Genomic DNA, 24620 nt, shown 5'->3' with positions numbered 1-24620 from the left:
TTTATATCACTAATATATGTTATATTAATATGTTATATCATACGTCTTAACACATATTTGTTTTCCGAAAGAAGCGAATTTCGCGTGCGACGATTATGTAACGACATAAAATTGCGTCTTGAAATGAGTGCGGCTAAGCGATTTCCGCGACTCGTCATGTATACGTAATGTGAACGAAAAGTCAGATGCCACGTATGCATCACCTCATTGCCACATCTTGCGTCAAAATTATTTCTGTTGACGTTCATCATTGTATTTCGAAAAAAATGCTCGCATTACACAATTTGTCGTGACGCAATCGTGGTCTGTAACGTATCTTGATCGCAATCTTATTTAAAAACAACGCTAGTTTTCAGACTAATAACGTTTTCACGATCGGTGCGATGGAAATTAATTTGAACAAACGCGAAAATAAAATTAGTCGTGACAAAGTAACATATAATGACATAATCGCGTGCTTTATTTCGTCTCGAGCATATTTTATTCGACTAGAAACTGTTTGGGAATATACCGCTATCGCAAACCGTTATAAAATCACGAAAGAATGGAGATTTCTTTCCACCGTCTCAGATGAATAATAGAACTCTACGGTCGAAGAATGCTACGTCTTTTTAATCTCAGAAACGCGCTTAATAATCTGTTACACATTGAAGGGCACACAGCGCGGAATTGCCGCGATATATCTGTGTTGCAATCGATAATTCACGCTGCGTCAGGGTCAGTGTGTTAAACCGCATATCCTGTATACGCTATAATGCTCTTTCTTGGAAATATCTTTATAATTAATCACGCGCTCTCTGAATACATAGCGTGATGAAAAAAATGTTGAAGCTTTTAAATATATCGAGAACAATCCATTTTTAAACCATAATTTTATGATTTTATAACAATGAAACGTAATAATCGAATGTTTTAAGGCGCATTTTACTTTATGAGAGACATTATCAATATCTTTTTTTTTAAGTGTAATTATACTTTTTATTTATCTCGACATATCTGTTGAGATATATTGTACAGAATATAATTTTATGTAACTTGTGCCTTGAATCGTGTATAGCGATTTTTTCTGGTTTCTGAGATACGTCACTTGCTCTGTAATTATTACAATATTTAATGGTGATCTGCCACTCACCGCCCTGCATTTTTTATGTGAAGTAAAGTCTACCTTCCTACCACTTGGATATTAAAAAAGGCATGAAGAAAACATATATAATTATACCTAAGAAAAAGTATGTAATGTGTCGAAACTCCCAAATATATAAAAAATAATTTATTTAGATACACATCTCATTTAAAAATGTAAAACAAACAACAAAATAAAAGAAATGAAAAACGAACTAAAATATAGCATTTAATACAGATTACACATTAATCGCAAGATGTTGAAATCGATAATCGCCGACATACCGCCGAAAGGGATTTTACATTGTAATGCCTGTTTTTGCGCGACGAAGCTTGATCGACACGCAGCCGGTCTGGCAATTGAGTTATGACCAATTTGCGCAGCTGATCGTTCGATATAAATAGATCGTGCAACGTTTATATACGGTTATTCTCGTTACTTACCGATACACTCTTTGACCGACGTCGTCGAAGATCTGACGCAAGAACGCTTAACGAGCGCAGTCTATTCCTCTTTCTTTCATTTTTCATATTCAACATTGTCGCCTTATGGATGCATATATAGACATCAAATGATAATATTCATCCATTGTCTACTCGAAGAATTATAAGTACGACATTTTCGCTCAGGAAATATTGGTTCGAAAAATCCGCAATCAGAAGATATGCAGTAATTTTGTGACACTTCGCGTTTTCGGTAAACTTTCAGCGAAACGACGTCTGAAATTTTTAGGATGGTCATTCGCGAGTTCGTTCACATTCTACTAATCTAGATCCGGAATAATGTCGTCATCAAGCGGCGGATGCGGGTAGCCTAAGATCGTGTTGCTGGCCGATTTCCAAGTCTCGTCTGTCTCTGAAGAGAGACAGACGAGAGGAGATCTGGCAGCCACTTCAAACATCGTCCGCGATAACTAATCGACAGTCAGAATCGGCTTTTCGCTCGCTTTCTTTCAACACTGATTATTTCATCGAATTTATTTCTTATGCTTCGTCTGAGCAAATATCTGACCAAATATGAGGTACGAGTTATTTAATACCGATTAACAAATTATTGAAGGAGTTTTGAGTCCTGCAGATATTTTGTGTCGTCTCCAATCCTTTATTTGACAGAGATAAAACTAGTTAAGAAACTATAATTATACTTTTTCGTAAACAATGAACAAATTCGTCGAAAGTATTAACTATTATTGATAAAACGAGAGAATTGTCGATTATTAAAACGATAATAATCTTCACGCGTGAAGAACACTTTATCAGTTTATAGAAGTATTTCTTATCTTAATTTCGATAAACTCGAAATACGAACTCTTTTGTCTTTTTTTTTCGTATTTTACGACTCGAGAAATTTAACGAATTATAAAGTCTACTATGAAATTTAACTAGTAAATTAGTTGAATTTTAGTAAGTCGCAATATATTTGCGGTAGATGTGTTAATAAATTTGAATGATAAATTTGAATGCTTTCGTAAGACACTCGCCACGTGCCCTCCGCGTTTCTTCGTTATCATATCTCTTCCCCCGAAGACGTACGCACGGGCGCGGGGTACTGCTCACGTGTACCGTTTGTTTGTGTGTTATAACGATGTTATCTCCTTAGCGGCTAAATATAGCGAATACTCTAACCTGCTTCGTTCAACGTATGCGATATCGACGCGTTTATTTCATTCGCTTTACTCGACACAGGAATGCGAGAATCGAGCATTCAATTTTTTACACCACATGTTGTTTTCACTTCCTCTTCACTTTTAAAGTCGATTTTTTTTTAATGAAAAATTAAAAATGTTAAAACTAAAGAACACAAATACATTTTAAAAAATAGTCACACGTATATAATATAAATACACTCTAATTTATTCTGTTTTACCAAATTTATTAAGTCATTATATTGAGCGCAGTTAAATAAGACAGAAGATTATTTATAGCTTTGAGTGCAAGTTATTAATATGTGTCCTTATGACGACGAAGGATACAAACTATAATTGAAGATTATTGCGACATTATAGCGGTGTTATCGATATACGTCATTATCATAATCTAAGCATCTCGTTTAATGGAAGTAAGGTTTAATCGAACGTGATAGAAATATTTATAGCACATCTAGATGATTTTGCACAAAGCATTGCATTATGAGCGTTGACCGCGGATAAATTTTCCGCGGATAAAACTTTTTCCGGTCTAATAACGTCAAGTTTAATAAATTTCCTCTGTCGTGAAATTAAAACCACTCGAGTCGCAAGATTTCCCAATCATTCCGATGAATTATCACGTTTGCGACATTACGAAACATTATCGCGGAGATATGAGATAATCGTCTCTCTATTATAACAATTTCTACGAAGTAATTTTTGTGGAAAGAAAAAGCGCTGTTCTTCCTATTAATTGATTCTATAATCTTATCATTTAAGATTAACATTAAATATTTTAAAACATTTTATTGCATGTCTGATACTTATTGAATATTTAACTCAATAACGTTATCACACACACTTGACATACTTATATATTAAAATATAGATATATCACCTACATGCACATTGTGACCGCATTGTGATCCGTATTCGTGCCCTACATTTATTGTGCATTAAACACAGAAAGATCTCCCTCGGAGATGTTATCGCAAGCCAACAATCACGTAAACGTGCTAAATGTGGAACGCGAATTAATTCGCTTTTACCTGATTTCAACTTCTCATAAAGCCAGGATTTCAATTCAGCCGAAGACGATTCGAAGTAATCGTTCGCTGGAAGTCGATCTAACAAAAACGGTATCTCTTTATCTACAATTGTACCGTTCCGCAGGTTGTTCGCTTTATTTCGCCTTATCAATAATCGAATCGGCAGCACAAGTTCCTATAGGGACGGACGAACTCGAGTCTAACGGCTCGGACGCGATCGACGCGATTATTCACTTTCCCGGCCAGGCGCTCGCTCTCTTCCGGCCATCCCTCTTCTTTCCCTTCTACCACGTGCAGGGTCGGTTGTACACGATGTCAGAGAACTATAATCTTGAATTCTAATGTTTTAGTTAAAGAAAATTCAAGTCCATATTGATGAGAAGCCTCTCGACTTAAAAATTCTTATTCAAGTCTATGATTTCTTTAAAATTAATTTTTGAAATTTTGATTCAACTCACAATTATTTAATTGCATACGCGTAAATTACACCCCGAAGATTCGAGCATATGATTAGCAATTAATATATTGAATAATTTAAACGCCAAACTAAACGGAAAGAATCGAAGGAGAAGTTCCTCAGGGAGAGAATTTTGCTTTGGAACACATGAATGAAAAGCACGGGTTCCACTATTCTTTTTTATATTCCAAGATAAAATAAAATTCATTCTGTCTTACACCAAGATACGTCAGACGATAATTACTGTACAGGATTATAATTATTATGCAGCCAGAAATATCTTGGGAAAGACAAAGGGTTACCCCAACGTTGCTCTCCCACCGCGACCACCCTGAACGCCCGGCGCGCAAGTGATGTGACGACACTGACGACTCGATCGGCGGCGCTCTCCGCTTTAGTCGCGTGCCGGTAGTCCATCGCGAATCAACGCAATTTACTCTTACGTGTGCAAAGTCGGCTCGGGCCGAGCCCGCGGTGGTCCCGTAACGCGAATCACGCCGATTCGATACCAACGCGTGATCCGCATCGCAACTCTGCTTATTAATCCGTTCGGAAACGCAAACCATCGTTTATCGCGACCCCAATGGATTAAAGGTGCAGTGCATCTTAAGAAGAGGAAGAAAAGGAGAGGAATTTTTGTGAGTCTGACGCGTTTTGAGCGATTGTTCAATCGAGATCATCGATCTTTCCCGTGAAGAAATGTAAGGATATTGGAAGTGTGAATATTTTTCGACGATTAACGTGATGGTTAATCATTATTGATTACCTTCGAGAAAAAAGACTTAAGTGACAATAGTTTAATATATATCAGCATCTTATAGTGTACGGCATATCATTACTAATTTTTGTAAGACAGTAAAAGTGTTAGATACAATATCGTGAAGAAGTCTTTTCTGATTGTATGTCAAAACTCAGAATAAATAAACGTGGATTATAAAGAATTAGTGACATAAAACTTTATAAAATTTATATACATTATTAATTCAAGTGCCAGTTTTTACGAGCAATTTGTGTGAGCGATGACCGAAAACAGATATTTATAACAATTCTGTGTGGAAAAAAATTTGTTATTTAATTTGTAAAAGAAAATATAAACGATTATTGAACTTCGTACTTTGTGAACATTCGCGATATTTGATTCTCGTGAAATTCGACTTAAAATAATCGTCGATTCTGCAAGTCTGATGAAGGATATTGTGGAAACTCGGATACACAAGAACGAGTTCACAAAAAATACCATAATAAACCACAAACGTTCCTAGAAAGACAACCTGGAATGCGCGATATATAATTGGTATGAAAAATCTAGAAGAGAATTGTATTCTTCAAATTCTTCAAATATACAAATTAAATTCTCTGAATAAAAATATCGAAATAGACAAGTCGAGATGAGTAAATTCTATACAAAAATATATGTATCAATAATAAAGAATAACTTCTATCTGTGATTCAAGGCATTAAAAGTTATAATAATAGTAAAAAGTAATAAGCATATTGATCTATAATATAAAAAAAAAGAATAATAAACTTAAAGTAATAATAGAAAGAAAATCTATAACAGAGGATTAATAATAGAAAAGGAACTGTATGATCGAAAAACGACAGAAGAAAATTTCTGTGACGCAATATAATTAGCCATCACGGAGAACTAATCGAAACCTAGTCTTACATTATGATATTTCAAAATATGAGACGGAACAAAAACGAAGCGTTATAGTAGTGATATATCGTGGGACGTTTCAATAATCGATCGATCTCTAGAGACCATGGCTCCAGCAAACAATCTCGATTGGTCAGAACCGTGTCAGCAGTGGCGATATCCAAAATTCTGTCCGACGGCGACCGGACAGAAAAACGAGCGTCCTAAGAGCGCCGTGGAACTGGGTGGCAAAGAGGCCAACACTGCCTATAAAAAATTCTGCAAGTTCTTGCGCCGACTAGGCAATAAGAAACGTAAGTCTATTGAGCGATCGATGTACCTTGTGTGTGTATGTAAACGCGTTGGTATCTCATAATTTTATAGCTTTAGATAGAATCATAAAGTTTTCACATACTGTGAAATATTACAGGATTATGAATCTTTGTTAAGCTAAATTTTAAATTAATTATAATTTAATAATGAGAAATTTTATTTCATATATATTATTATATTTAAAAATTTATTATGGAGTATTAAAAAGAAATTATGGGACTTAGACGGCAAGTTTCACATTCGAAATATTTTATTTCGATATTTCTCGACGTAAAATATGAAGTGACTCATTCATTTTACGATGCTCTTGATACTTTTATATATAGAATGACAAGAACGATTGATTTATGCAAAGATGTATATTCTATAAAATGTAAGTAAATCGCGTTTACATTAAAATTAAAATATATTCTATTTCTTAAACATGATTAATTTTTCGAGCTATGTTAGACATTTACTATCTGCCCTCTAACCTCGAGTTCTTTTTTTTTTTTCAATTTTGTATAATTACCAATTAAATTTATTAACTAAATTTATTAAAGAGTTAATTATAGACGCGCGCATACATATATACATATATAGGTACACAAAATATTTTAATAAAATTTTACTAAAAATTTGGATAAAATTTCACAAGGATATAGCAAAAACATATGCTATCGACAGCATATCACTTTGTTTATGTAGAGCGCTTTGTTAATATGTTATTATACATGTAAATGTTTCAACTTTTTTCTCGATGATAGTTCTCTGAGATTTTCTTGTACACTCTCATGTCATCAAAGGAAACCAATGTCTTTATCTTATTCTTCTAAAAAAAAAAAAAAAAAAAAAAAAAAAACAACAACAACAGTCCATTGCTGATCGGCGCGTTTCGGAGTTTCCAGGGCGATTTCTCGCTAATCTGATTTCTATTTGAGCGAAGGGCCGATCTTCAAGATGACGTATTTAATAAATGTCGTCAAGTATACCTACCAACCACTTTGTGTATCGAGAGCGCGTGATCCTCTGACATTTACACCGTCTCTTGGCGGTGCCGTATTTACTCTTGGTCGCACCTACCGTGTGTGATGTGGTTTTTCTGTCTATTCGAGAGTGAGAACAGATCGAGAAAGCAGGAGAAAGAGAGAGACGAAAGGGTTGAAGAGAAAGTTCATGGGTATCTGTTACCCTCGATACTGCTTCTCGCGAGGAGGCATCGAAGGAGGCTCTTTCCGTTATGGTAATATAAACTGAATATTAATTATAGAATTCGAGCAAACGGTCAATGAATACGTTTTGTAATCAAACGAAAGAAACAGTGAAGTGATAATAAAAAAATCTAATATAGTCCGCGTACAACAGTAAATTAAAGAGTTATATCAAAATTGACAGTCAGTCACTGATGATTTCTTCAATTTAATACTTTCTCTAATACTCCTTTTTTCTATATTTGATTATTTTATATTATAAAATAAATTATATAGAATAAAATCATTTTGTAATATTAATTATATATTATTATGTAACAGTCTTTTATCAGTACACAATTGTGTGTACTGATAATGGAACATTGTAAAAATATCAAAATAATCTCGCGCAAATCGCAACGTTCAGCAGATCTAATCATAAAAGAGAGAGATTGTCTCGAACCTTATTCTTCCGCTATTCTCTGGCTTGATTAATCCCCCCCTTTTTTTTTATTATCCGCGCGGCCTATTTCGTTAAACCGAGCACGATTGCCTCTGACGTCGACAAAGAAGCCTTCGATATAACGAGGGACGCCCCCTTAAGTCGCACAAAATGTCACCATGAGGACCGATATACAGATATTCTCTGAAGCTTTCTTGCTTCACAGGTAGGGGCTGCACGCCATGGGAAAGGTCGAAGTCTCCTCCGATGCGCGCGTAACGCGATAAAAGGATCGGCATCGTACGCGATGCAGCTGCTGTGCATCGCTTCGTTGCGCTTTTTGTCGCAAGCTGGATTTAGCTGGCTAGCTGACTAGTCGGCTGGATTTTCTAGCCTCGACTGTCGCTTGACCCATTTCCTCCATAGGCGCGATGTTTGTTTAGTTATTTTTTATTAGGCCCTTTCGAGAGTCTCGGAAATTATTCTGAGGTTCTATCTTTGGTTTTCTTGAAATTTTTAGTAGAAACACGTCTAAAATAATACTATTAATTAAAATAATTCTTTATTACTATATCTCTCAGTCTATACTTAGAAGATACAAAAAGATGTATGTATCTTGGTAAAGGAAAAACATGTTATTGGGATGAGGTATAACAATACGTGAGATACTTCAGAAAATCGGCATTTAAAAATAATAAATAAATAAAATAAAACCAATACATACATTTGTGTATGTTAATCTTATCTGAATCTGAAATTATTTTGTTATAATATCTGCGTAATAAGTGCAATACTTTTAACATTATTTGATTTTTATATTGTTATTTATATTATATATCAATTGATTTTTCTAAACGTATTCTTCTGGGAAATCTTGTACACGTCATGCTTTAATTTGGCCGCGCGGTAACACGCTCAGTGTCTTGCCAATGCAGCGGCGTTTCATAGGAACGTGACAAGATTTCTTTCGCTGTATTGTTCAATTCTTACAACTATAAATCAGATACGAGATTTTCGTATCCGTTGTCGGTGTATAATTATAATAATTGCGTGTCTCTCACGTATATAATTTAACGTCTTGAACGAAACGGTTGTTTGCCATATCTCGCCGTTATAATGAATAATATATATAAATTCTGTCCTTGTCTATTTACAATCAAACATATACAAAATTATAGGTAGATTTCTATTATAGATTGTCTACAAAGGGTTTTACACTAGATATCAAAATCTAATCGGCATTAATCTCGCGAAGTACACAAAACAAATGAGTCGCTCGCGATCTTCAATCTATGGTTGACAGTAATGATTGAAAATGTCGCGAATATGTCAGAAGATAAGACACCGTTCACGTGGAGACTAATCGTTCGCGGTGTACTCGCAAATCGGAATCCTCGTATTCACCTTCGAACTCGAAAGCAGGTGATTCTCTAATTTCGAAAAGTATCTCGATCAAGGATCTCTTAACCCACTTTGCCAATAACAAAATACAATTTTCACAGAAATTGAGTTTAATTAACCTTGCTCTCTTGTCAAAGTGATGATGAAGTTACAGCACATACATGCAAAACAATTATTAAAATTTCAAGTAAATCTTAAGTAGTCCTTTAAGTAATTCTTTGTTATCATATTCTCTAAATATAAAGATTATGAAAAAAATAACTATTATGTTGATATTAAATTTCAATAATTAGAACTTTTTTACTATTACAAGGGAATTATTATATTTAGTTATTTAATTCTGTTGTCTAATTTTTTAATAAATAGAAAGATTTTTATTAATTGCATCACGATCACTTTGCTGTATCCATGTAAATAGTCAGAGCTATTTTAATAGATATCTATGAATCAACAAAGCTTCTTATGACATACTCGATGTGTTATTAAAACAACCTACATGCACCCGATATTCGGCGCGTCCGTTTCTAACAACAGATGAAAGATTTTGACGAAAAGTGTGACGCAGTTGAGAAATAGACCGGCAAAAGTCTTGCGTGAAAATAGGAAAATGCGTATTGCGTGAGGAAGTTTACATTGCAATCGTAGCAAACCTGGTTATTGTTCGCAATAGTTTACACCGCCTGTTTATCAGACTTCATCAAGGCTATTGTGCACGTTTTCTATCGCCGATTGAAAACGTCCCTCAACGATTCGATTGTACTTGTACATATTCGTCCAATTTCATGTAAATCTACGCGTTTACCTTTTTTTGAACGATAAAAAGAGTTGTCAGAAGTCTATTTGCCTAAGTATTCCCATTAAGGAATCTATTGATTATTATTGAAGACATTAAGTATCGTCGGAAATCGCAAAATTGCAGGATAATTGTGAATTGTAAATCTCAGTGCTTTCTTCGGGCAATTTGCATACACCATTCAGCGATTTATTCTGCAAGTCGCGTGGCTCGAAACTATTAGTAGTATAAGAAAAACTAATCAAGGATTAGATTATTATTTCTGGTCGCCTATGTCCAAGAACTACATGTGAAAATAGCGACGATTGCGCGGATAAGAGGGGGTTGTAATTTATAATAATTTATATAACGCTTTCCAGACTCGCGACTTTAACGATGTGCGTGATCTTTTTTTACATTTCTGCGAAATATAAAGTTCTCAGAGAGAAAGAGAGAGAAATATCTGAAAATAATAATATAAAAATGGATTGATTCTCTGATACAGTATATGTATCTAAAGTTATTTTTTACATTAATAGATCACATTTTGCAAAACAATACGTTGCATTTTGTCATAAATTTCCAAGATAATTGTCAACATGGAGACAATTTTGCTCGAGACGTTTTTGCGAAATAGGAGCAAGCTTCCCTCGATTCTCGAGGTTCTGGGCGTTTTCTGCTTTTTAGAGGAAGTTCGGTTTCCCACTTTTGTTTCCACTTCTTTTCGTGCACTGTGGTTTTTTCCGATTTGTTTCTATGGGTAGTGCAATGTACCCTGCAGGCAAGGATGGCAGCAAGGTAACGACTGTGGTAGCGACTCCCGGTGCTGGTCCGGATCGTCCTCAGGAGGTCGCGTATACCGACACCAAGGTCATCGGCAATGGCAGCTTCGGCGTGGTGTATCAGGCGAAACTCTGCGATTCGGGAGAGATGGTTGCTATCAAGAAGGTTCTCCAGGATAAGCGATTTAAGGTAAGCATTTTTACGTTTATTTCCTGATATATATCTAAGTAACGAGATACAAAAAACTAAAATTATGAGCTAAATAAAAATGTGTTGACGACATAATAATAGCTAATAATAGTTAATAGTTACTAGATAATGTGTTGAAATAATACATTTTTATTTGCATTTTATATTACTTAATTTGATTTAATTTGATTACATTCTATTCTATCTTTTTATTCTATATTTATTTATTTTATTCTGTGTTTTATTTTTTATTTTAATCTATTTTTTTCTCATTTATTTTGTTTATTAATGAGCAACGAATACAAGATATTATAATAAAACTTTACGATTTTATTTCAGAACAGGGAATTACAAATCATGCGACGTCTTGAGCACTGCAACATTGTGAAACTCAAATATTTCTTTTATTCTAGTGGTGATAAGGTAACTATCTTATCTATTTTTCTTGAATTTTACGTGAAGATGAGTTCGATATCCGATTTTGTTGTTTAAAAAATTCTAAGAATTCTCTATCAATCTGTTTATTATAAATCGAGAGAAATTCGCGAAAAAATGATGCGAAGTATGTAACTTTAATCAGTACAGCTCCCTTGATTGGCGCGCAATTATCAATTTTATCGGTTCGTTACGTAAATCATACGTTCCTACAAATAAAACGAGAAATGTTCATTTAATGCATGCCACATTGTTATGTTATTTTATAGAACGTCTTAACCGCGACTAATCCGGTTTTTCACGTTGACGTAAGTTGAAGTGCACCCAGTAGTAGTTTGTACAAGAGTTCTCCTTTTGGCGAGAGAAAAAAGAAACTCTAGGCGAATTATCGCTTCCACATAGGAACACAACATCTTCACATTCGTATCATTCCTTCGAAACGTCATTTTTTTTTTTTTAATGTCAATCTGGGTCCGATTAGATTACGCTGCTTCGCTAGTCTTGTTAGTACGTAATTTTTCTGAAGGCGTGTGTGGTAATTGTAAATGTTAATAACACGAGGGCATCGATGTGTGTGTCCAAGAGAGATAATAATGACGAAACGTATAACTTAAACGATCCCTAAATACGGGGTATCCCACAATTCGCTATAATTATTCCATATTTTTAATCACAGATTCTGATGGATTTTTAATTGGTGCTTCTTTATTCATAAATTCATAAATTCTGAGACCCTGAAAAGAATAAGAAAGAAAGCTCCTAATGAAAAGAAAAAAGTTTTCGTATAATATGAGAATAAATAACATAATCGTATTTTTACGTTCTAGTCTTTTTTAATTAATTCTCGAAAGACCTATTTGCAAAGATTTACATGCAATGTTGAAAGCTAGAAGATTGAACAAGTAAAAAAGAATTGATGAGCATAGGTCGTAAAGATAGTTAAAAATAAAAAGTTGCTGTCGGATTGATTGGAGAGAATTTGTCGTTAAAATTTAAGTCGCGCGAGTTGCGGGAAACTCTACATTTCTTCCTGACGATAGTATACCGAATATGTCGTCAATGTTTGGGTTTGGAGTAGTGTGCCTTTGAGACGACAAATATTTATAAACAGATCCCCCCCGCTTGTTGAATGAATGTTACGTGCAAAAGAATTTTCGTTTTTCTTTCTTTTTTTAGAAGGACGAGGTTTATCTTAATCTAGTCCTGGAATACATACCCGAAACTGTGTACAAAGTCGCTCGACATTATAGCAAAAGCAAGCAGACGATACCAATCAGTTTCATCAAGGTGAGTCATTTTTTTTATATTTCTAGACTCATAATGTAACGCAGAAATAGATATTTGTAAACCTGCTTGTACTTTTTTGTAATCTTGTAATCTTTAATTAATCTTTAGAAAATCACGTAGATGTTATAGTATCTCTGATTGTAAAGGAAACATTCTTTTCATTCATGCAATACTCAGTATCTAAGAAGTCATTAATTATGAATCTCTCTGAAATTAAAATATATATAAGATTCATAAGTATCAACTACTTAAGTATGTTTTAGTACGCGATATTTGCAATATTTCAGTCGATTATATTCACCGTTTTAAATTTGCTATTCATACCTCAGGTTTGTAATCGGTGATCTTAAAAACCTAGAAATACTGACTTGTACACAATTCGAAAGAATCTGGAAAAATTTTATAAAGATTTTTATATTATAAAAAATGTGTTTTGAAAACTTAATCAGACATATTGTAGTATTAAATATAATACTACAAAAGATAATCTTTGCTTTTCTTTGTTCTTTGCAGTTATATATGTATCAACTGTTCCGTTCATTGGCGTACATCCACTCGCTGGGTATCTGTCACAGGGATATCAAGCCACAGAATTTACTTCTAGATCCGGATACTGGTGTTCTGAAGCTATGTGATTTCGGTTCAGCTAAACATCTTGTGAAAGGCGAACCAAATGTGTCCTATATCTGCAGTCGCTACTACCGCGCACCTGAACTCATTTTCGGTGCTATTGACTATACTACAAAGATTGGTACGTTCAAAATTTCGATGAAACTTTGTTTAACATTGCATATTATGTTTGAAAGAATTTCATCATTGACCGTGCTGTTTGTGTCTTTTTGTTCTAATTTATATGTATATGATATATATCCGAAAAAATAATCTAATTCTTGACAGATATCTAAAATCTTTTGACAAAAAACATTGTAATTAATAGCGACATGTAAAAAAATACATTATTTAATTTGTTTTTTATTTCTTTTATTATATCTTATTGTAATTCTTAGTGTAACGTTCTTTTCTCTTTCTCGACAGATGTCTGGAGTGCAGGTTGCGTGCTAGCGGAACTGCTGCTAGGTCAACCGATATTTCCCGGCGATAGTGGTGTCGATCAGTTGGTAGAGATTATCAAAGTACTCGGTACGCCTACGCGCGATCAGATACGTGAGATGAACCCCAACTATACCGAATTCAAATTTCCACAAATTAAGTCACATCCTTGGCAAAAGGTAAATTCTACTATTTTATTTTTAAATATAACTTTATACATATTGTTCTTAATATGTATTTATATACGTACATAAATCCAGCGACATATTCTATGTATTTCTTCATCATGTGATTGTTTCGACTTGTTCCACACATATGTCTATTAACTTTGTGATTTGTTATGAATAATTAAGAAGCCCGTTTTCGTCTTAAATCCATAATTTCAGTAATAAAGATGATAGAGAATGTCGTTATCTTTTGAAATATATATCGTTTGAAATATATACTTAAAACACAAATTTCAGAAAAATATGGATTTTTTTAAACAGGATAATGACAAAACAGAAAACAAAAAAATTGTTTTAGTTAATTTTTCAAGTTAAAGAAGAAGGTAGAGTCGAATTTGATGTAACATTGCATGAGGAATTATTCAACATGCACTTTCGTAGGGAGAGATTATTTTTTCGTGTTTAAAAGATCGATGGCAATAGCAATAGCGCCTCGATCGGTGCCAATCATCAATACATGTACTCGTGATTTGCAGTATATGCTTCAACGAATGAGTGAAACACCTATGTGTTCCACGGAGCATCAGAAGATTAGAGTAAGTGATCCGACTTGCAACAAGTGTTGTTCAATATGGCTGGCACAAACTTTCTCTATCTTGGCCCGTTGTACTAACATTCGAAATAACATCTAAACTTCCATTTCGATATTCGGACGAGCGTGCAGACTTGTTCCCAATCTTGTTTAATGATTACTTAAAAGAGAACGAAAATAAGGAGAAGAATAGTCTTCAAGATTTCCTTTACGATCAATTATCTTCTTCATGTAACTCCTCATTGCCTAGTCTCATCTGTTAACGACACTAATGATTTTTTATACGCGATTTCTTACATTTTACATTTGTTATGGCGACTGAAAATGATTGAGAGTCACTTACTCTGATGTTCTGGTGATATTTGAGACTTGCATTTGTCAAACTTGAAAGAATGAGTAACATACTGTGGTCTTTCGTGTCTATTGCACAGAGAATAGTGCTTGGAGTCTGTGTTCATCTTAGATGTACATATTCACACTTGCATTGTATTTATTCCAATATTATGCTGGTACATATATATGTATATATAAAATATATATAAACAAAGTTGCATATATAAGTACATGGTGTGTAGATTTAAATTTTGTAAATTTTTCTGTGTTTTTATTGGGATATCTGTTCTTTTATGAAGATGTAGTACTATGTGCTAAATTGTACAAATTATAGATGAGCACAATAGATGTTTTACAATGGATGATTTTCGAATATAGATAGATAAGTTTTTGATGATAATATTAAAGACAAATATCGATGTTATCCTTATCCATTCTCATTGTCGATACAAAGCATAATTATTTTATTTTCAGTTCTCAGCAGGTATCAAAACAAATTTCTTAACTCTAGGACTGCACATTGTATTTTTGTATATGATTATATGTATATAGTACGTAACATTTACATATTGGATCTATCAGATTTTAGCCTATTATTTTTACATTAACTCTGATTTTTACATTTAACTCTGATACAAATACATGTTTTTCAATAAATTTGTTTACAAGAGAATGTCAGACATCGTGAAACAGAATTATAAAATCAAAATTCAAGTCCGTTTGCTAGATTTGCAAAATGTAAATGTTTAAACAGGAGAAATTTCCAAGAATGTTAGCATTTTGAAATTGTCGCCAGGTTGAACAAACCCATATATAGTGATCCTAGAGTTAAACGCCATAAAATGAAATGTAAGAACTGAAATTTTGTATACGAAGTGTGACTAAAACCATCTCGTTACGAATCTTTTAATAACATATCGCGACCTTTCATATCCATCATACTGAGAGTAGTGCTTGGAATCAGTGTGTAATTTTCTTAAACGGAATTTTATAGAGCTCATAGTACAAAAGAATTGACAAACTTTACGATACCTACTGAGATTTAAAACTGAGAATTTACTTGTTACTAACTGTTCTTGTTATTAATCATTCGTACAACTTTCAATCTTCAATAATTCTACACAACGTTCAACTTTTTGAAAACATTGAACAGAAAATGTCAATGCACGAAAATAAAAGGTTTTGATTCGTATTCTTACTGCTCCTCTTACTGGTACGTTTACACTGCTGATCATAAAGAAACAAATAAGTTTTATAGTCAAGGTTAGTTCTTATTCTCACTGCACATTTATAATGCTCTTATCTTATTGTTAGAAGTATATTTACATATAATACAGTGCATTATGTGATGGAGGAAATATCTAATCTTGCATATCTCTGCTCTTCAATGTTGTCATTAGCTGTCGCATACGAATGCACAGTTTATTTACGTAAGTCTATGGTAATATTGCACAATTGGCCGTTACTGATAAACTTTCTTATTTTATTTATTATACTTTATTAAAATATATACTTTTTGCACGCTATTTATTTTTTGCACTTTAAAAAAGACCGAAGAAATATCAGAAGTATTCAAATATTATTATTGATATGTAATATGATCTTATCAACGAAATTAATCGCATAGCACCGCTATAATTGATCAAACTTGCAAAGCATCTTGCATTTATCAAGTACAGTGCGCCGTTATTACGGACCAATGTTCTACAAATTTAATTTAGAATAAGATTTTTGCTCTAAAATTCATCCTTTAAACCAAGACTGACAGTCTGTCTCTAAAAGTCTCAACAAATATGTGATCAGCATATCGTAATATTTATCTAAGGAATATTTATTGATACATTTATAACGAAAGTTGAGAATACAAGGTTTTGTCATGAACTTGATGGTGATTGCAGGTGTTCAGGGCGCGTACGCCGCCGGAAGCGATGGACCTAGTAGCACGGCTGTTGGAATATACGCCGTCGCTGCGCATGACGCCGCTACAAGCATGTGCGCACTCGTTCTTCAATGAATTACGTGAACAGGGCACGCGGTTGCCGAGCGGCCGTGAATTGCCGCCACTCTTCAACTTCACCGAGCATGAGCTGCGAATCCAGCCGATCCTTAACAGCATGCTGATACCCAAGTACATGCAATCGGCCGCCGCCACCACCGGTACGGAGGGAAATCCCGGCGGGGGCGGAGGTGGCGGCCAGTCGGACGCCACGGGCGCCGCTGCCAGTGCTAGCGGTAACTCTAGTGATAATAGCGCCAGCAATCCCAACACCACCACTAACACCACCGCTACAAACACGCAAAACACTGACCCCAGCCAATCGAACATGGCTTGAACCGCTTTACTCTATCTTCTACTTTTCTTTTCCTTTTTAACGTTATTAAAGAATTGGGTTATGACGTTGTTACGATGGCATGACGAAGTAATCATCTTCTGACGAGGATGTCCACGTTGTAAATGCGTTGTATACTGCATTGCGGAATATATAGATATAAGATTTTCATCTTCTCTCTAGCGAGAAGTAGTGGTAGTACAGCGACGCGATTCGGCGGAATTAAGGCTCCTCGCCCGTCTCCGTAGGCACGTTGGACCAGGGGGTCCTGACTCTCTTCATCTTAACGAAGATGAAAATTCGATTAATTCGTAATTTCCAGAGGACGGAGGCAGAGCGCCAGTACTGTCGACTTATTATCTCCACTACTCACTGACTTTTTCGTTATCAGTGGCGACTGCTTGACCGACTTATATATTAACCAACTTATTAACAAAATATATTGTCTGCGAGTCTATAGTGCAACTAGATTATATTTCTGTAAATTAGACAGCCAAGATTCTTCTACCTCGAGATTCGTGTCTATCTTTGCATCTGTTCTTTATCTTTTTAACGATAAAATCGCTATTCTTATGGAACAGGCATATAAAATCGAATTTTATGATAGGAGAACGTTAATCTAGTTTTGCGGAACTATAATAATATTTCAGATTCGTAAAGACGTTTCTGGAAAACTGTAAAGCAATCGTTAACAACAAGACGCACAGGAAAAAAATTATATTAATTTTATAATTGCATGAGATATATAGAAATAGAAATATGTCACTCCTAGAAGAATACTGTCACGACTTAAAAATTCACAATTTTTAAGAGAGAAGAATAAATTTAATTCAGGTCTGGTGTGATTCACTTGTCAAGTGACCGCAACCGATTTAAAAGAATAACGACACTTCTGCTCCATGCGGCAGAAGTTATTTCGCATATCGCTTGTGATATTATTATAGCACGTATGTAACGTTTTAGACACACTTTTTATAGGCTTAATTCAAAATCGAAATTTTTTGAGTTGTGGCAATGTTCTTCTAGGGGTGCGATATGTAGATATGCGCACGCGTATAGTTTTCGCAACGTAACAAGTATAAACTGCGTGTTCCAATTAACTGCACACACACTTTACAATGAGAAAGGAAGCTTTGACTGATATCTTCTCCATTCAAAATGAGAGAAGAGGTGAATGTCGTTATATCTTAGCTGACATAAAATCAACAAAGATAAAGACAGATCGGAAAAGCATCACGTAACTTCTCTAACATTGGTACATGGCTAGAGAACGCGCAATTTTTATTTATTACATCCGTAGATTCCAATATATAACATTTCACATCCCGTTTCTCTTTAAATGATCTATTTTGGTTCGCTGCTTTTGAAAAATTCGCTGAAATTCGCCCCCTCTTTCCAGGAAGGGAGTTTGGACCCACTGTGTGGGCATATAGTATCAAAAGTATTTTACACATTAAAGTAGATTACATTTTCTTATATGCTACAACTTGTATTTGATAGAATAGATCTACGAAACACGCCGAGAATTATCAATTTGATAAATATCTGTTGAAGCTAGATCTCAAAATTCATTTTTGTTACAGACACACGGAATAGATCTAATATTAATTTATTTACCGAAGAGAAAGTTTTGGAATTGTTCTCGAAATTATTCTGTCAGCTACGAATTGTTGCGAAAAGCTAATTTACTTCAGTGTGTGCATGCGCGAACAAAAATTTTGACATTTTTTATTTCTTACATTATAAACCGATGTGGCTATTAGGAGTCTTAATTACGCTTCGTTGTTGTCGAATCGAATTCAGTGTATATATATATATGTGTAGGAATTTGTCCCCCTTTAACTTTAAATACCGCTAAATGCGTTTACTCTAATTAAAGGTAAACTAAGAGGATGTATAATCTAATGCGTTTAGTAATGTCGTTTGCGTCGCCATCATTTTATATTTTAAGACAAATTGCGAAATCGAAGCTTGACAAAAATACTTAAGGAGAATGTGAATGCTGATAACGGATAAAGAATGTTATGTTGTCTTTTGTAGACTAGACCGACGCAATTTGACAGCGAATGCTTAATTATACCCTATGTATATATAAAAAATAAATCCATCTTTAACATATTGACTGCTATGTTAAACCCATTATTTATATATGAATGACACTTTATTTCTGTCATTTAAATACGAATGACATCAAATTTTCGTAACAAGCTAGTGTGCAATGATATTCTACAATAAAAAAGAGTAAGTTATGAAGAGATCGGGTTTGGTTTCCTAAAAATTTTTCATGAAATTGAATGTCATTTATATATAAGTGATTCGTATAAATGACATAGCAGACAGTGTGTTAATTGATAACGGCTAAATGCGCGACTCTAAGTGAGTTAAAATCGTTAAAATACAGTCGAATGCCTTTACTGTGAACTCGTTAGGATCAAACAAATTGCTTTTTGTATACTTTTCTTTCAGTTTCTAATTGGATTTTAGTAGCATATATATTGAATATCTTTTTTACTTGCTTTCTCATTCTAATATGATTACGCAATTACATAGCAAATATGAATAGTGGGAAAGCTATGCGAAAAAGAAAATTCTCTTTAAAGAATATTTAGTTGATTCATAATACGGGGAGTTGATTATACGGATATTCGACTGTACATGTAACCATATTCGATTATGTCTAGGCATTTCTAGACAGAGTTCAATATCTGCAAAATTAACTTTAAAAAGTACAGATGCTTGTTGAAAGAAAACCATCGTACTATTAATGCATAATTTGGCAGCGAAAACAAATTCCTTTATTGCTGAATTGACTTAAATGTACATATTAAATGTACATATAACTGGTTCCTCTTTAACCGACAATTGCTAAGCATGATTTGAATTGAAAACAAACCAAAACAATGTGTAATCAAATGTCTAATAATTTATTAATGCATCGCAAAATCGGTTGAAAAAATAACATCGATGACAATTGGAAAAAGATCATCGTGCTATCGACATAATTTAGCATATATGTAGGAATCGTTCCTTCTTTAACAACTGATAATTGCTAAACGCGACTCTAGTTGAACGAAAATTCGAGATGAATGCGTAATTTAGCATCTAATATCATTAATTTATTGATAGAATGCTACAGCAGAACCGAAACCGGTATAATTTAAAATTCGAACTTAAGATTGAGTGACCATTACATTTATATTTGTGAATAAATGAAATGATAATTTTCTTAAAATCCTTTCTTGTAGAAAATTATGCTCATCGGAAATTATACCGATTTCAAATTATACACGGTGGATGTTATTGCGAAGTTGGCTTAGAAGGAGATAAAAATTGGAAATGGACTATCATATTCTCGATTCATAACGCGAGTTTCATTAAGCCGGACTGTATTTCTTCTAGATTTAAGTCAACTTGCAGATATCGCATACTACGGAACGATGTAACACAATGAATATCGAACGATAATATCAATAATTAATGTCTGCATTTCATCTCGACTGATGTCATCTTGTAGGCAAATGATCATGGAAAGGATACCCTTTATTTTGTGTTCAGATTTCTTCCGTTAATGACCCAAGTAGCAAGATGACATTTAAAGACGTCTTATTGACGTTAAAGACGTCATTAAGACGTTATTAATACTCTGCTACTTGAGGAATATTACTGATACCCGCAGAAAGATACTTGAAATATGTTTCAATATGTATAAAAGTGTCTCTTTCAGATATAAAAATCGACGCGGATTAAGACGCGCTGTCATAATTTAAGAGAATATTAGCTAACAAATTCGTCTTTCTTGCTGAAACATTTAGAAAAGGCAGACATTAATTAATGCCTATATCGATCATGCCTTGGCTCTTAAAATTGTTATCCCTAAATACTGTCGCTACGCTATGACTTTTTCCGGATTCTCGGCTTTCCAAATTTTTCTTTTTTTCTTTTTTCTTTTTTTTTAATCTAGATGACGAACTTCTGATCGACTCAATGGAGCGATTTGTAATACTTTTAAGCCGATGACATCGTACATGGCGAATGGACTTTTTGACATGTTAATAAAATTCCTTCGATGACAAAAAAAAGTTTTTGTGCGTTATACATGTCCCAGGAATCAGTTACGCAGGAAAACAGTTGAAAATTCGAAAAGTTTTTCAAAGGAACGTGTGATAAGAGCGAAAACTCTCTTAGATTAAGAAGACGCGCTTCTCTATTGCAAGAATTATGGAAAGGTTTGTAGCATGTAATTTTTATTTTCTAAAAAATATGGTTTTAAGGCATAAAATAAATATTTGACGTACATATATAAAATAATAAAAATAAATAACTTTATACATAATTTATAAAGTATATTTATTGTTGGTTTGCTATTACCGGCAATTTTGCAATATATTAATTGTTAAGATTTAAAAATCAAATTATTTGTTAATGATTTTTAATAATACAAAATGTATAGAGAGAGAAAGAGAGTGAAGTATAAAGTTACTAATGTGTAATTCTCTGAATCTAATTCAGAAATAAATCTATAATCCTCGCAGCTGCATCCCGGGACAATCCAGTTATCTTAACATGTGTAGCATATTCTCTCATTGCGTTGCAAAAGATAACATTCAACCAGTTCAGTTCTTCTATCAGGAGATGCAATCAAAAATGAGAAGCAAAAGATATGAAAAGAGATATGAAGAAAGAGTGAGTGATATATAAAAATTAGAGACGTTGATGTTCAAATTAGAATTTTATCGACGTTGAAGATATTAAAATTAAGTTTTTTAACTCTCTCGTCTTTCTGGTTTTTTTTTTTTTTTTTTAATGATTAGTGCTGCATCTCACGTTTGATTTGAAACAAAAAATCATCGTCAACTTTCCTCTAACTTTAGAAGTAAGACAGCTTTAGAATTTGTTTTTCGGAATGTGTCTTCCGGCTTTGAAAAAACGAAAATATGCTTTGTACAAGAAGTCATAAACGTGTCGATGATAGAAAAGTGAAATTCACATTTTCGCCATGTACAAATTTGAATTACACTGTTCTGTACAATTAGAAATAGATAAAAATTATGAGATTGTGAAGGTTAAAATATTGCATAAAATATATAAATAAATCTGAGAACGAACTAAAGAACCAGTTCAGGTTCAGGTATCGGAAACAATATTGAAAATATTAAATAGTTTGTTAATTAGTTGTACATATTTTGAAGTAATTATTTTCTAATTGTTTTGAATGGTGCATTTATAAATCCTTACTTTAAGAGATGGCTGGCTCGATGCAAAGGCTCGAATTCTCTTTCGTGTTATCATGTTGATACACAGCACGAAATATTTTTTTCGAAAGAGATTTTGAAATAATCGACATTTTTTAAAACTCAGCGAAATTACACCGTTATCCACCTCTAAGTTTGTTCGTTTTAGTTGCATCTTTCGCACTTCGTTTTTTTTTCTATCTCTTCTTAAAGCCTAGATATACATATGTATATCCGTTTTATTTTAAAGCGCATGAAAGTGCAATTGATACAAATAAACTCACCGTTTCTTTCGAACTACGTTTAAAAGAGAGAAACACCGAAGAATTCAGAAAAGAAATTAATCAGAAATTTAGGTGTAAAGTAAGCAATAAGTACGAATATCGAATATTCACTTCTTGGACATAGATATATTGTTGATTATTTATCATTATTATTATTAATAAACAAATTCATCGATTTTTCGTTTGAATTAATTCCTTTCTCATCTTGTCTCAGCGAATCTTTTCTTTATCGTCTGTGGAAACCTTACACTCAGACAAATGGGAGGGGATTCTCTCTCTGTATTTCATAATTAGATGATCACGAAACTCTTTTGACGTGATTGTCAGCTTGAAAGAAGAGTGTGTAAAATATTAAAACTCTATATAAATATAAAATATTGATCGAAAAGTTCGTTCATTTCGTTTTTTTTTGTTTATTAGTATAAGGAGCCATATAATGAACGAATCTTTCGATTAATCTAATAATAATAAATTTATAATATGTGTGTATATATTATAATATTATTATTAGATTAATAATATAAATATATATAGAATTTAATATATAATGTGTATATATATATGTGTGTGTGTATATGCATATATGCATATATGCAAATTAATTAATATTTTAATGATAGTGATGAATAAAAACACATTGGTGTTGTGGAGAAAAGGTGCGAAGAGAAAGATTAGACAAAAATTTGCTTTTAAGGTTCCTGTTTCTTCGTTGTAGCTGTATTAAACTATGACGTTAAAAACAAGAAATCATATGAATTTTTTTCTTACTTTATACATTGAAATAAATCAATTTTTTCATATATTATAACATGTGCGTTTGATAATATATATTAACAAGACGTACTGAGAAAATCCCTTGTTTTATTAGTAAGTGGATGTATAATTCAAGCTGCAGATATGATTTCCAATAAATTTTCAACAAAAATGAATCTTACGACAATCGATCGAGATTTATAGCTATTTATTAATCTACGAGAAGGAATCTTTAGTTCAATACGAACTTATACAAATCTATCCAACAATGAGAAGCTGCTTGTGAAAAAACTAATTTATCTCGATTGTACAAGGAAAAATTTATATAATTTTTTCTTTTAATGCCGTTAATCAATATTACAATGAGGAAATAAGAATCTTAAATAATATCATTATATAATATACTCTCTTTGTTTTACAATGACATCTTATTCGTTAAGTTTTCTTTTTATCCTAACATCATCGTTTACACCGTTCAAGATGTAACGGATAAAATGTAACAATTGTGTAAAGAGACAAACAATAAACTAATTTAATATGTAAAATATATATGTGTATGTGTGTGCGCGCGTGTGTTCATGTGTATATTAAATTAGTGCAAAAGATATTGAGATATTTTCACAAGTTTAAGTTACGAGAAAAAGTTTAAAGTTTTAAGATGTGAAAAGGGTTTAAGAACTTTAAGATGAAAAAGGAGGAATGCATGAAGCTAATATATGATAATTATTTCAATTAATAAAGGTATAGTTTTCTTAAAACTATGTTATTTTGTTCTGAATCTTATTTAGTAAATACTTTTGCACTAATGTAATACATTGTAAAAAATAATTCATACTTTGGCGTTGTCGCTGACTGTGCGAGTAATGTTGTTTTGCATGATATGTTACGTGTTAATATATCTGCATAAGGTAAGAACGCTAAATAGTGTGACTTACGATATATCTCGACAAAGACCAATCTTTCTTAACTTCTATTTTCCTAAAACGACATATCGCGTAAGGAATTAATGTAATATGGCGCACATTACATTAATCCATTAACGACCAATCACATTTTTGGGATAAAAATTCTATTGTGAATAAAATAAATTTAATAAAAATAATGACATTCTCCAGTATCAATTCTTTTTTAATATCTCATTTTTAAATATATAAAAATGTTCGAGAGTATAAAT

At 33.1% G+C, this 24620-nt stretch overlaps 1 protein-coding gene across 8 annotated transcripts in view; it reads left to right on the top strand.

The window, feature by feature from the left end:
* The window catches only part of LOC139779066 (glycogen synthase kinase-3 beta), a 48505-nt gene that overhangs the window by 20474 nt on the left and 3411 nt on the right, over positions 1-24620 (top strand). Inside the window, exons 1-8 of one of the 8 annotated variants that reach the window (XM_071717291.1) lie at positions 4638-4957; positions 6018-6213; positions 10777-10984; positions 11324-11407; positions 12596-12706; positions 13220-13457; positions 13742-13935; positions 16747-23993. In XM_071717291.1, the coding sequence (XP_071573392.1) occupies positions 6023-6213; positions 10777-10984; positions 11324-11407; positions 12596-12706; positions 13220-13457; positions 13742-13935; positions 16747-17181 (1461 nt within the window). In that variant the 5' untranslated portion in view covers positions 4638-4957; positions 6018-6022 and the 3' untranslated portion in view covers positions 17182-23993. The other 7 variants (XM_071717290.1, XM_071717293.1, XM_071717292.1 and 4 more) reach the window with 7 other exon arrangements.

The sequence above is a fragment of the Temnothorax nylanderi genome, unplaced genomic scaffold (assembly GCF_030848795.1).
Source record: "Temnothorax nylanderi isolate EJ_2023f unplaced genomic scaffold, tnyl_v1.0 TNYL_tig0208_pilon, whole genome shotgun sequence".
Taxonomy (NCBI): domain Eukaryota; kingdom Metazoa; phylum Arthropoda; class Insecta; order Hymenoptera; family Formicidae; genus Temnothorax; species Temnothorax nylanderi.
This window is presented reverse-complemented; position numbering and strand designations above follow the sequence as displayed.